The sequence below is a fragment of the Schistocerca gregaria genome, chromosome X (assembly GCF_023897955.1).
Source record: "Schistocerca gregaria isolate iqSchGreg1 chromosome X, iqSchGreg1.2, whole genome shotgun sequence".
Classification (NCBI taxonomy): Eukaryota; Metazoa; Arthropoda; class Insecta; order Orthoptera; family Acrididae; genus Schistocerca; species Schistocerca gregaria.
The window spans coordinates 117,465,043-117,478,784 of record NC_064931.1 but is presented as its reverse complement, the minus strand read 5'-3'; the positions used below and the strand labels follow the sequence as shown (position 1 = coordinate 117,478,784).

Sequence of the window (13,742 nt, the reverse complement as noted above, 5' to 3'; positions counted from 1 at the left end):
AACAGCAGACACATATGCAATGGTCTTCATCACTCAAGTCAAAACCACAAATAGTCCCAAGGAAAATAATAGTGACATATTTACAATAAAACTGAGATGATGGTTTTACAGAATTACACAAGACATATCTTTCATCATATTTACAGGCTACGCTAACAATTTATGTGATTTCATTTTCCCCATAAAAAGGACATGCACTTTGATGGAGAAGCTGCACACAAATGTGTGAGAAACAACTGTATATTCACATTACTGTTAGTGTATGCACTATTAGCTTCAGTCGGATCGGGAGACCACTTGCTCACAGTATTTTCTTATCACATCATATTACAGGATATGTAACATAAAAATAATGAACCAGGCTTTGCAAGACAGTTGTGTCTGAAAAATATAGTAATGAATAGTTTCTCCTTAGGAGGTTGCATGAATCGCACGATATTCAAACCTGGTTATAATATGCCCTTATGTCTGATTTTACAAAGTGTAATCCAATAATGTGTACAATGTGGGATACCAGTTTGTAACAATTTCTGTTCCAACAGGCAAGAAATCAATGAAAGCACTGTATGGATCTTAAACAGTACCATGGTCAAAACAGTTTGGGGATCAGACAAGATGCAATACAATGCGGGAAAAAATTGTGACCTTCATGAAATGCTGAGTACTGTCACTATTGTTACAGGAATGGGAAGAGACACGATTTCGTTCACCTACACCTTAAACATATAGCTCACTGATAAGTGGAGTGCTATTGAAGTACTGAACACCCAGCAGTCATCTGTGATTATGCTGCTCTTAATTACATGAAAAGCTGGTTCACTGTCTATCAAAATTTTTAGCATAGTGAGCCAATGATAGGTAGAACTGGTATCAAGTGTGAGGTAGCACATACTGATAAGTATTCTCAATGTGTAGTTTCAGAACAGTGGAATCAAATTTTAGACAACACGAGGTATTCAAAGAAAATCAGGGCACTGATGTTCAGGAGCAACGGTGGCCTGCAACAATAGTTCTCTCTGAAAAAGTCTCTTGCTTGTTCTAACAAACAACAGGACATCAAGTCAAACTAATTGCAATAATCTTCGTGCTTTTGGCCTCTATGCATACATTTCTTTTCTCTGGGTCACAGTAACCACATGACACTGTAGAGTGTGCATGTGGCTTGGAGGACACAATGACACACTAAATGGAGCTGTATAACAGAATAGTAGTAGACTGGCAGTGATTGTAGGAATCCACATTGGTGGACGACCACATCATCCAAAGCGGTTCTTTGACAGCTCAAAGATAGAGGGATGAGAACCTCCGATCTCCTATTCAGCTTACATTGGTATCACTGAGGATTCTGGATTCTATAACACACCAGGTCTCATCCACACAGAGATCAACTGGAAAAAACATGCTTCATTAGCTGTATCTCACAAAATTCGTGACAATGTCCAAAGTGGACATTAATCGTATGAAAGTCATCTGAAATTCAGCTAATCATCATCTAGATCCACATCTCTCATGATTGCTCTAGAGCTGAAGATGCTCTGTAGGTTTGACTATTCACATTGACAACATACTGTATAAGGATGGTCAAACCATGATTGCTCCAGCAATTTATGTACGTGTACGCACACACGCACAAATATATATGGCATCAAAGTAATGGAAAGGCCAAAGTAAAATCGTTGTGGATGCAGTGATTTTAGAATATTTATCATCTTTCAGATATCTGGGCTGTCAAAATATACTAGATAGCACTAAAGTTACAGCTAGCTACTTCTACAAGCTGGAATTTGCACTGTTTATAACATATTAAAATATGGCCAGAAAAGACACAAGAGTAAAATTATCATCCTTCCAGCATTTTTCATAGAACTGAATGCTGAGTATCTGTACAACAACAAATTTATCCAAAATACAAAGTGTAGCCATTAAACTTTTGGGAACAAGCAACACCAGATACAGAATATTTTAGTGAACGGACAACACTCCACTTCCCAAATTAGCATCGGCTTAAAGCCCAATGGAAAGCAGAGCTGTTAAGATGACATGACAGGAAGCACGCAGTCTATCTCCGAAAAAAAGGACAGGCTTTAAGCTTAATCCATGAAGTGCAGAAGACAAAGAAGAATTGGATTCCTTACATAATGAATGTTATCTCCTCTGGTTGTCTCAATGATTTGACCAGTGTATAAAATGCAATTCACTCCATCCAGACATAACAATATGTTGACTGATCTTGCATCTACAAAACTTAGTAAGATCCACCATACCCTCCAGGCTTTGTCCCAAAGATTCCTCTTTGTTGGCACCACTGAATTCTACTTTTATGGAATGTACTTTGGAAGTGACACATAGAAGTTTGGTTTACAATCAAAGGTAAATTCCAGACAGCACTGGCAGAATGTTATTTCATTTGAGATCTGCTGCTTTGTAATACAGAGTTACCAATGGAATACCTTCTGCATATATCTAAAAACAAAAGACCACTATACACCACTGTCTATGCAATAAGGTTAGGCGGTAAAAATTAAAATATGATTGAAACACTGTTGCCGATGCAGAAGAAATGAATGGTGTCACAAAATGTTCTATACTTGTAATGTAGAAACAATGTGTCACTGCGAAACCACTGTCCACAAATTAGGTTAACAAATTTACCTCACCTTATATGGTTCTTTAAAATTACAAGTGCAACAAAGGATAAAAGATACAAAGCTATTTGACACTGCTCAAGCACTAGTAATATAATCACAATTCGAATGAGAACTATAGAAGAGCTGTGGTGGGGGGATTATCCAGAAACAAAGTGTAACTACTACTGAGTATGGTTTTTACAGCATCAAGATCTGAAAATGCCTGACCACTTATAAGGTTAAGGTGGAGACACACTGGATGTTCCCCACTCTGCCAACTGCTGCAATACAGTGCCTCAGGAATACATAACACTGACAAACATGAGGGCAAGGAGAATATTTCTTGCCATGACAACAGTGAATTCTGCTTTTGTTATTTTGGTACATGTTGCCGAGTAATGTAAGTCAAACATCAATTTTATCTACAAAATAGTTGTGTTCTGTGGCTTTTACAAATGAGCTAGTTTGTGAGAGCTGCATTCAACCTGACAAACTGTAATCGTATATTGCTATCAAAATCTGCATTTTGAATGGTTTATCATGAATGAAAATTCATTCCAAATTTGTGAAAGTTTGTATGCTGTCTGTTCCATCATTTTTCATGGTAGAGAAATTGGTGGCTGAATTTAAATGTGACTACACTTCTCTATAACATGATCAATGTGAGGGACATCCCAAAATTTCAACCACAGATGAAATCACCGAGTAAGTACAAAATGCAGTATTAAGCAACAGGTGACTGAAGGTGCAAAAAACATCCGACTCCATAGGAGTATCAAAATAAAGGCTATATTATGAAAAGGATAGACTGCTGCTCACCATAAAGTGGAGATGGTGAGTCACTGTCAGTGTCAACAAAAGGAACTGCTAACCAAGTAAACTTTCAGACTTTCAGCCTGTGTGTGTTTACTTCAGGAGGTGGCCTTTTGGTCCAAAGCTTACTTGTTTGGCCAACTTTTTGTTGTGCCTGTCTGCAACTCAACATCTCCACACTTATGGAGAGTAGCAATCTATACTTTTTATAATATTGTCATTATTTTACCCTGGATTTTCCATTGTTTGAGAAGAAAGAACATGGGACATTGTACACAAAAATTTTAGAAGTTTATGTGCAAGATGAGTGGCACATATGTTAAACACTTTCAAAAAGCAAGTCCGAAAACAAATTTCTGAGTAATGCTTAGGGTCTTTCAAGTATGTTCCACTCGATTTTGAGTGACAGCTGCTACCATATGTATGATGTGGATCTACTACTCTATACCATAAACTAAACAAAGTCCACGCAGCATTGGGTGGTGGGAAGCAAAGCCGAATTCATCTGGGGGGAAGTACTGCTTAGGATCCAAAACAGATTCTTGTTACTGATTACCTTGCACACAACTACAGGGCAATATCACAGAAATCTCCTGGATGAATAAATACAAGAGAAGAGGCCTGGAATATAAAAAAAGCCTAGTTCCTCAGAACAATGCAGCTGCTCACAAAAAATGCTGCTGCTCACAAAACGAAATAGAAAATTTAAACACTTGTCTTTAAAATGTGATCCACTTTTTTTTTTTCATAAAAACATAGTAAAAAGTGAAAAATCCTGTTGGAAGAGTTCTGGTCCGGTGCTCAGGAGGTATCAAGTACATCGTAATGAGTCAGGTACAAGACACTTTAAATAGATGTTTCACAAGTGCTTCAATTATGGAAGAAGTAAAGGGCTAGTCTCTGGAGTTACAGACACTGTACTTTTAAAAGAATAAAAATCTGAATCTTCAGGATACTCAGCTATTTTTATTTGTACCTCAAGAAGAAATGGCTGAAATATATTTTACAACTGTAAATGAAGCACCTTCTTAAGTGAGCTGTACCATTGAAATCTATTCCTGATATCATTCTTTCAGCAGTGTAAAATTCTTTATATGTAACTATGGTCATGTCAAGGGCAGGTTCAGTAGAGAATTTCTTTGTGTAGGGCCCTACACCACTGCCTATTTGTCGTGTGCAGTTCTAAGTAATTAACAACATGTAACTTTACACAAGAGAGAAGAAATGACAGGATGGATACAGTGCCTGTACATAGTCCACTTTTTTCGAATAGCATCAAGTAGCCCACAAAGCTTAAATACCCTATCTAACAGACATGTTACACTCTATGTCTTAGTTGACAGCTACAAATTTCAAACAGTAGTAGTCTGTGAAAGCAAAGGTCACAAAAATATTAGTGATACTGCATGAACACAGCATTGTTCATCATTAAAACCCTTGACTCAATTACTAACTAGCAACTGCAGCCACAAGATATATCACATCACTATGGTGTTACAATCAGTCCATAACATCTCACATTGTAGTATCACAGCAAAATACACAAATTTATTTTTATTTAAGAGATATCTCAGAATGTAACAGAAAATTGCACCTGTTCGTTGATGTCCCACTCTTATCTCTGTCCTGTTTTTCACGGTCACGGTCACGGTCACGGTCCCTGTCTCTTTCTCGATCACGGTCACGCTCACGTTTCTCCCGATGATCCCAGTTAGTTTCACGTGACTGTACCTCTGCGTGCTTGGTTCCACCTCCACTCACTGGTAGAAATGTGGTAGTAGAATTTTTGTTCTCCTCTTTAATTGCATTATATGCTGAAAGGAAATAATCAAAGTTTGTAGTTCAATATAAGAACTACTGAATCAACAAATGAAGAAATGTAGCAACCTGCCAAATACTTGGCAGGAAATAATGCATTAAATAACCACAAAATTAACATCCTTACAATTAATTAAGAACATGTTGTCACTCACAATATCCAGTGATTTATTGTGCTATATAACAAGTCCGTTTATTTGGATAGAAGCGTATGGGGCCAGAAGATGCCAAAACTGGTTACTTTCAGAATAAAATAAAATAAAATAAAATCTTAAAAGTATATGACTATTGGTGAATTTTATTGACAGTGACAATTAATTACCAGCCGATATCCCCCAGCCAGGAGGATGATGATGATGATGATGATGATGGCGCAACAAAAATAGAAACATATGGTTCCTAAAAAATGTGGGAGATGCCAGGCTCTTCAGTAGTTGCATGGGCAACAATCATGATGATTCACTGATCTGGACTCTTAACACTAGTCTTGCTATGTTGGCGCTGAAGCACAGCTAAATACAACAGGAAACCACAGTTGTTATATTTCTCTGATGACATGCAGCTGTGTTGTATGGCTTAATGATGGCATTCTGCTGCATGAAATATTCTGGAGATAAAACAGTTCCTTCAAGGCCGGGACTATTCTCAGGAGGATGTAATCAGAAAAAGAAATCGTGTGTTCTATGGATAAGAGTGTGGAATGTTAGATCCCTTAATCTTATAGAAAGGTTAGAAAACTTAAAAGAAGAAAGGTGTGTGTTGATGTCAGACACAGCTAAAAGAACAGGCTTTCTGGTCACATGAGTACAGGGTTATCAATACAAACTTAAATAAGGGTAATGCAGATCTAATAATGAGAAACAGGAATGCAGATGAACTACTATGAACAGCAAAGTGGACAGATTATTACAGTCCAGATAGATACAAAATCTTGACACACCACAGTAGTACATACATATGTGCATACATAAATACATACATTAAAAACAAAGATTCCAAGACTTACCAAGCGGGAAAGCGCCGGCAGACAGGCACATGAACAAAACACACAAACACACACACAGAATTACTAGCTTTCGCAACCGATGGTTGCTTCTTCAGGAAGGAGAGGGAAAGACGAAAGGATGTGGGTTGCGAAAGCTAGTAATTCTGTGTGTGTGTTTGTGTGTGTGTGTGTGTTTTGTTCATGTGCCTGTCTGCCGGCGCTTTCCCGCTTGGTAAGTCTTGGAATCTTTGTTTTTAATATATTTTTCCGATGTGGAAGTTTCTTTCTATTTTATTTACATAAATACATACATACATACATACATACATGGCCACTAGAATGAATTTTCATTCCAGAAACAATCTCCAAAGATTGTAGCAAAGCCATTTCTCCACTATATCCTTTGCTAGTCCCAGGACGAACTTATGTGAAGTCTGAAGACACGTTTGAGTCTCACTCTGGTACATAGTTTCAGTGCGCCAGGAAGTTTCATACATGGCTACTATCGCACTTATGGGAATCTAAGTGCACTTTTTTTACCATATGCAGTACTCAAAATTTGTGCATGCACAAGATTTGATGGCTCATTACATTCGAGTATAAACTTGAATTTTCTACTCAGTGACAACATTGAAGATATTGAAATAAAAATTTTGGGACTCCCCCGTGAAAGGAGGAAAACTGGGCAACCTGTGACTAGTGATACCATAAGAAAAAAAGCAAAGAGGTCATTGCAATTCCTAATATAACAAGGCAAGAGTTTAAGGCTAGTCATGGATGGATTTATCACTTTAAGAAAGACGTAGGCTTACTTCTACAACACTGTACAACAGTTTGCCAAAAGCTCCTGTAGGACTTTGAGAAAAAGCTGCAAAAGCTTCAGCAGTATGTCATCATACTTTGGAAAGAGAATAATTTTTTGATGGGACAAATAGGTAACACTGATGAGATGCTAATTTTGTTTGATTTGCCACATAATTACACAGCTGATGACACGGGGACAAAAGAAGTTACCATCAAAACATAAGGGTTTGAAATATAGTGCATACCTGTAATGTTGGCAATCACTGCAGATGGGTGCAAACTTCCCCTTCCTTAATTTTGGAAAGCCCCAAGACCCTTAAAAATTTAAAGCTGTTCCCTGATGACATCACTGTTCAAAATCAAGAGAGGGGATGGGTGACTAACTTCAAACCTTGACTGGCTCTGAAACATATGGGAACTGCATCCTGATGGGCTTTCCGAACTACAATCAATGCTTTGCCTTGATGCATTTCATTGTCATCTCACTAATGAGGTAAAAAAAGAAGCTCCACACTGTAGCCAGTGATATTATTATTATTCCTGGAGTAATAACTTCTGTGTTACAGTGTCAGCATGTTAGTATAAATAACCCATTCACATGTCACATTCAGCAACAGTACACAGTTTGATTAACAAAACCGTTTTTTGAACTGACACTGACACTGACAGGAAGAATTAAGCTAGCTGTAGCCCACATTATTGCACACTGTGTCTACAAAACATTTCCTGGAGCCGATGTGAACTATGGCCACGATTTATTCATTGTGAAAGCCAGAATAAAGCTGACAAAATTACAAAAATGTAGGAAAATTAAGGAGATGAGACACTGATAAGTTGAAACAACCTGAACTACTTGTGATTGTCAAAGGGAGCATTAGGCAAAAAGTAATACAAGAAAAGAGAAATAGGTAGCCCTGAGAGATGGAATAGCAAAGCCACCAGAGGATCAAATAGGCAAAAAGACATCGCTCAGCAGAAATCCTTGATAGACCAAAGGAGAAAATGCATAAAAACCAGACAAGTGTATTACTCGCACTTTAAGGGATCCATACAAACTTAATTATGTATGCAGATAGTTAATCTGTAGGTTTTGAGGAGTGAGTTTGAGAGTATCAAAATATGTGACATAACTGGCTGCCTCTTTTGATTGCACTGACTTACAAGATTAAATTTTTTACACTGAAAAGGAACTGTGGACCTTAGTATCTGACAAATTTTCAACTTTATATATCTACTCATTTCTGAGAAGAAGTGGTCATTAACAGACAGACAACAAAGTGATCCTATAACCCTAAAAATGCAGCAAATAAAACAGGTAAAGGTAAAACAGATATCTACAAAATGAGATTGGCAGAAAATGTAAAATGGCAATTCACATATGGCTACAGGAGAAATACAAAGTCGTAGAATCATGCATGACTACAGTAAAGGTAAATGTCACATAAGGAAAGCTGAAGAAACTTTTGGAAAAATGTGGGCAACTGTAAGAGCAAGAAGAGCTTAGATGGCACACCAATACTATGCAGAGAAGGAAAAGGTTGAAAGGAATATATATGTGTGTGTGTGTGTGTGTGTGTGTGTGTGTGTGTGTGTGGGCGCGCGAGTATATACCTATCCTTTTTTCCCCCTAAGGTAAGTCTTTCCGCTCCTGGGATTGGAATGACTCCTTACCCTCTCCCTTAAAACCCACATCCTTTCATTTTTCCTTTTCCTTCCCTCTTTCCTGACGAAGCAGCCGCCGGTTGCGAAAGCTCGAAAATCTGTGTGTGTGTTTGTGTGTTTTATTTATTGTGCCTATCTACCGGCGCTTTCCCGCTTGGTAAGTCTTGGAATCTTTGTTTATATAAAAGAAAGAAACTTCCACATGGGAAAAATATATTAAAAACAAAGATTCCAAAACTTACCAAGCGGGAAAGCGCCGGCAGACAGGCACAATAAAATAACACACAAACACACACACAAAATTACGAGCTTTCGCAACCGGCGGTTGCTTCGTCAGGAAAGAGGGAAGGAAAAGGAAAGATGAAAGGATGTGGGTTTTAAGGGGAGGAGCTACATTGTTCATCAATGTGGGTCTAGCAACCGATACTGATAAAAGTGCAAAAAGGCATCAAGGACAGTATACGTGCGGTATCAACAGCATCTTTGTAGACCACACCTGGTGCACCGCCCTCAGTTGCACAGGAGATGACATTTTTAAACCTCCTGCCGGTGTGTAGTGAGGCAAGCTCGCTCTTCCATTACTCTCCACCACCAGAGAACACTGAATTTTCATGACCTCACTGCCTAGGACTGACTGGCTGTCATGTATTTTTAAGCAACACACTCAGAGCTTCACCCCAGCCTCAGTGAATCTGCAAACTCTTTATCAACCTCAGTATGGAAACTGCAGAGAGGAAAATACAGCGACGTAGCATGGCGCTATTAAGCATTATGAGTTACCAGTGATTTATCCGATTGTATCAGCATTCCAGACATTTTGGTTTTATCAAGAACATTATTCTCGTTGTACATAACTCAGCACCACTGAAAGACCTACAGCACTTAAAAATTATGTATATTGCAATTAAGAGTACATATTATAAATAAACTTACTGATGTGTTACCTTTTCATAAATGTCGAACTGTCTTATGTGGCCACCTCTATTACTGAGACAACAACATGTATACAGAACGACCATCTGCATACACCTTATGTACCATTTACAGTATTTTATGAAGTGAACAATTCAACACAGACACTAGAGAAGGACGACGATTCTCCTTAGGTATGAAACCTCATTTTGCTTGGGTAGTGCCAGCAGACTAGTTACATATGGCCAGATGTCAATAAATACCCTTCCCCAAATACCCCTGATGAATGAATTAAAAGTTACATACAAGATGTGGCTATAAAATAATGGGACTAATGCTCTCAAGAGTAATTACACATGCGCCAAAAATGTATGACCAATAGCGGTGAAGAGTGAAGCCTTCTCATTTGAATATGGCACCTCTGATGCCTATAGACAAATTGGTGCAGCTGTTGCCTTCGTTTGTGTAAGAGCTGTAATTTTGTTTTGCTGGAAAAATGGTAAGTGTCATAATAGAGCACTGAACTACTGTGAAGTTTCACATGAAACTCTGAAAAACTGCTACCGAAACCTATCTTTCAGTAAAAGAAATGTATGGTGCAAACAAATCATCATATAAACAAGCTTTTGAGTGGTTCATGCACTTCTAAGATGGCTGAAAAGACACTGAAGATGACTCATGCTTAGGTTGCCCTTCAACTTCAAAAACAGATGAAAATATAAAAAACTAGATAACCTGATTCGATCTGACTACTGATTGAGTATCCGATAAATTGCTGAAACAGTAAGAAATGAAAAGAATGGGTAAGTCAAATTTTACATGACCAATTTAACATGAGAAATGTGTGCATGAAACTGGAGCCAAAAATTCTCGTGTTTGAACACAAAGTTCATAAAAATGTTTGTACTGACACTTTGAATACCACTGAAAATGATCCTAATATCTTGGAAAGACTGATGACATGTGACATATATTGGTTTTTCACTTATGATACTAAAACTACACTCTGTGTCAGATATCTTTAAAGCATGGGTGACATCACAGAGAGAATGGCCACAGAGCTCGGCACAAGAGTATGTACACTGAACAGCAAATGGACTGTGAGTAATCACCTTCAATCATTGTCAGACAGCACAGTTACTCCTTCCAGTTCTCCATCTCCTTCAGAGTGAGAATCATCATAATCACTGTCATTATCACTACCTATTCCACCTAAATGTATTATTACTTTATCAATTTCACCATCTAAAGAGATTTCTTGTTGCATGTATTCTCCCTCAATTTTTTTTAACGTGTTTGCACAGCAGAATCTAATCTTCTTTATTCACTGAATTAAACTTCTCCTTGCACAAATCTTCACAGGTTTATGCTACAGAGAAAGTTTCTAGAAGCTACCTAACGTTTCACAATAGACCAGATGTTTTCTATCAGATTTAATTCCGGGTGGTAAGGTGTAAGGTGTAAGGTATAAGGTAACATGAACAACAGTTTACAGAATCTTATCGACGGAATACTTGATGGGCCTTGACTTGGTTCTTAGAACAAGCTCATACAGAATAGGTTTCAGCATGTCATCCAAGAAGGGGATATGTTCCTTTGTTAGCTATTTTCTAATATCATCTTCATTATGATATGGAGCACTTTCAAGTATTAGTGCACAGAGTTAGGTTTTAAATTGAGGATCACCTTTCCTGTCGTTCACTTCTCACAATTTTTTTGGTTCACATGGCTGTATAACCTCCCATTGCTCGACTTGACTTCCATTTGACAGATGCATTAGGAATGAAGCCATTTTCACCACGTGCTTGAGTTGTTGTTAGGCTTTTACCCTTTGATACTGGTTTGAGGAGACCACAAATTGTATTATCACTCCACAATTTTCCACCTACATGTGACGATAAAATTACAGTTTCATTAACTTAAACAATGTCCCAGTTTTCCTTACTAAATTGTTTAATTGCTTCAAATACGCAATTCTTTTTTTCTTGGATGTTGCTTCTCTATCTAACAATATGAACATGCTTTATTATTATTATTATTATTATTATTATTATTATTTATTTTCCCCCCAGCACCAGAAATCTAAGTTCTTCAATAACCACCTTACACTTGTGTTGCTATCTTGAAAGTCTATAGCTTCTTTCAACTACTGTTTAACTCCTTCATCTGTAGACAATGGATTTTTGGTCATAGGAAAGTTATAAGCAAATCTCCTGACGACAACCTCATCAAAACTGTCAATGTCTATAGTTGTTTTGCATTTATGTATTTTCAACCGAAGTTACAAATTTCCTTCCTCTGCCAAATTCTGATGGTTACCTTCCCTTTTAATTTTCTGGATAGTGCTACCCGTTAACTCATCTTCCATAAACATTAAAATTTTACATAAAATCTCCAGAAATTGACTATTCAGTTTCCTGCCTTTCAATTCTGATGTACTAAAAGGCATCATAATTTTCATCTTAAGTCATTGCACACTAGTAACACAAACACGGAAAAAACAACAACAACGGACACATGTGGGAGACTGAAGGTTGCCAAATGTATTAGCACTGAACAGTGCCTTTCCGTGCATGTGCAGTGGCAACAGCACTTACACTTTAATGGTTATGAAGATTTCAGATACCTGTCGTGAAGTGCAAGCATCAATCCATGCACTGAAAGGGACCAATGTCACCGAGAGCAAAAGAAGTTCGAATGAGCATATCAAGATCCAAAAATGAGGATTTTTATTTTTTTTACACACACACACACACACACACACACACACACACACACACACACACACACACACACACACACATTGATGGAATTGTATATCTTCACTGGGTTCCTGAAGGTCAAACTATTAATCAGCATTACTAACTGGAGGTTCTTGCTCAACTCAATGGAAAAAATATCCACAATGAAGCAGAACAAGTCTCCAGTTCTGCATCATGACAATGCAGTAGCTTATACCACGTCACCTATTAAGAGGTTTCTAGCAAAGTACAGCATTCCAGTGTTAGCCCACCTGCATTGTTCACTTGACCTAGCACAATGCGACTTATCTATTCCCCGAGGTCAATTCTGCATCAAAAGGAACAAGATTTCAGTCTACTGAAGCAGTGAAAGAAAAAGTGGCATGTGTCATCAAGAAGTTCACAGAGGACGACTTTTAGCACTGCTTCCATCAATGGATAATTCACATGGAGTGTTACAGGGATAGAGGGAGGAGGTATATTGATAGTAACAATAACTAAATACATATTAAAAATAAAGATTCCAAGACTTACCAAGCGGGAAAGCGCCGGCAGACAGGCACATGAACAAAACACACAAACACACACACAAAATTACGAGCTTTCGCAACTGGCAGTTGCTTCGTCAGGAAGGAAGGAAGGAGAGGGAAAAATGAAAGGGTGTGGGTTTTAAGGGAGAGGGTAAGGAGTCATTCCAATCCCGGGAGCGGAAAGACTTCCCTTAGGGGAAAAAAAGGACAGGTGTACACTCGCACACACACACACATGTGCGGATGGATATGTGTGTGTGTGTGCGAGTGTACACCTGTCCTTTTTTTCCCCTAAGGGAAGTCTTTCCGCTCCCGGGATTGGAATGACTCCTTACCCTCTCCCTTAAAACCCACACCCTTTCATTTTTCCCTCTCCTTCCTTCCTTCCTGACGAAGCAACTGCCAGTTGCGAAAGCTCGTAATTTTGTGTGTGTGTTTGTGTGTTTTGTTCATGTGCCTGTCTGCCGGCGCTTTCCCGCTTGGTAAGTCTTGGAATCTTTATTTTTAATATATTTTTCCCATGTGGAAGTTTCTTTCTGTTTTATAACTAAATACATATGTTTTTGAAACAAAAAGTTTTAAGCAATAGTCCCATTACTTCATAACCACACATCATATATCATATCAGTGAAGTAGGTAACAACACAATCCTGCAAGATGACAACACTCAGCACCACTGGGTTTGTTGCACGGATAAACATCTTCAATGCCAAGCAACTGCCAACCTAAATCTCTTAATCCTATACAGCATATATGGGATGCTCCCGAGAGGCACTCACCGTTGTTCTCCCCTGAAGTGTCACACGTTAAGACCAATTTTGTAAGACAAATGATTTTATTGACTAAGAGT

At 38.1% G+C, this 13,742-nt stretch overlaps 1 protein-coding gene across 2 annotated transcripts in view; it reads right to left on the bottom strand.

Moving 5' to 3' along the window:
- The window catches only part of LOC126297656 (cyclin-T-like), a 116,867-nt gene that overhangs the window by 29,066 nt on the left and 74,059 nt on the right, over window positions 1-13,742 (bottom strand). For both annotated transcript variants that reach the window (XM_049988738.1, XM_049988739.1), the window contains exon 8: window positions 5,035-5,254. In XM_049988738.1, the coding sequence (XP_049844695.1) occupies window positions 5,035-5,254 (220 nt within the window). The remainder of the gene's footprint in view (window positions 1-5,034; window positions 5,255-13,742) is intronic.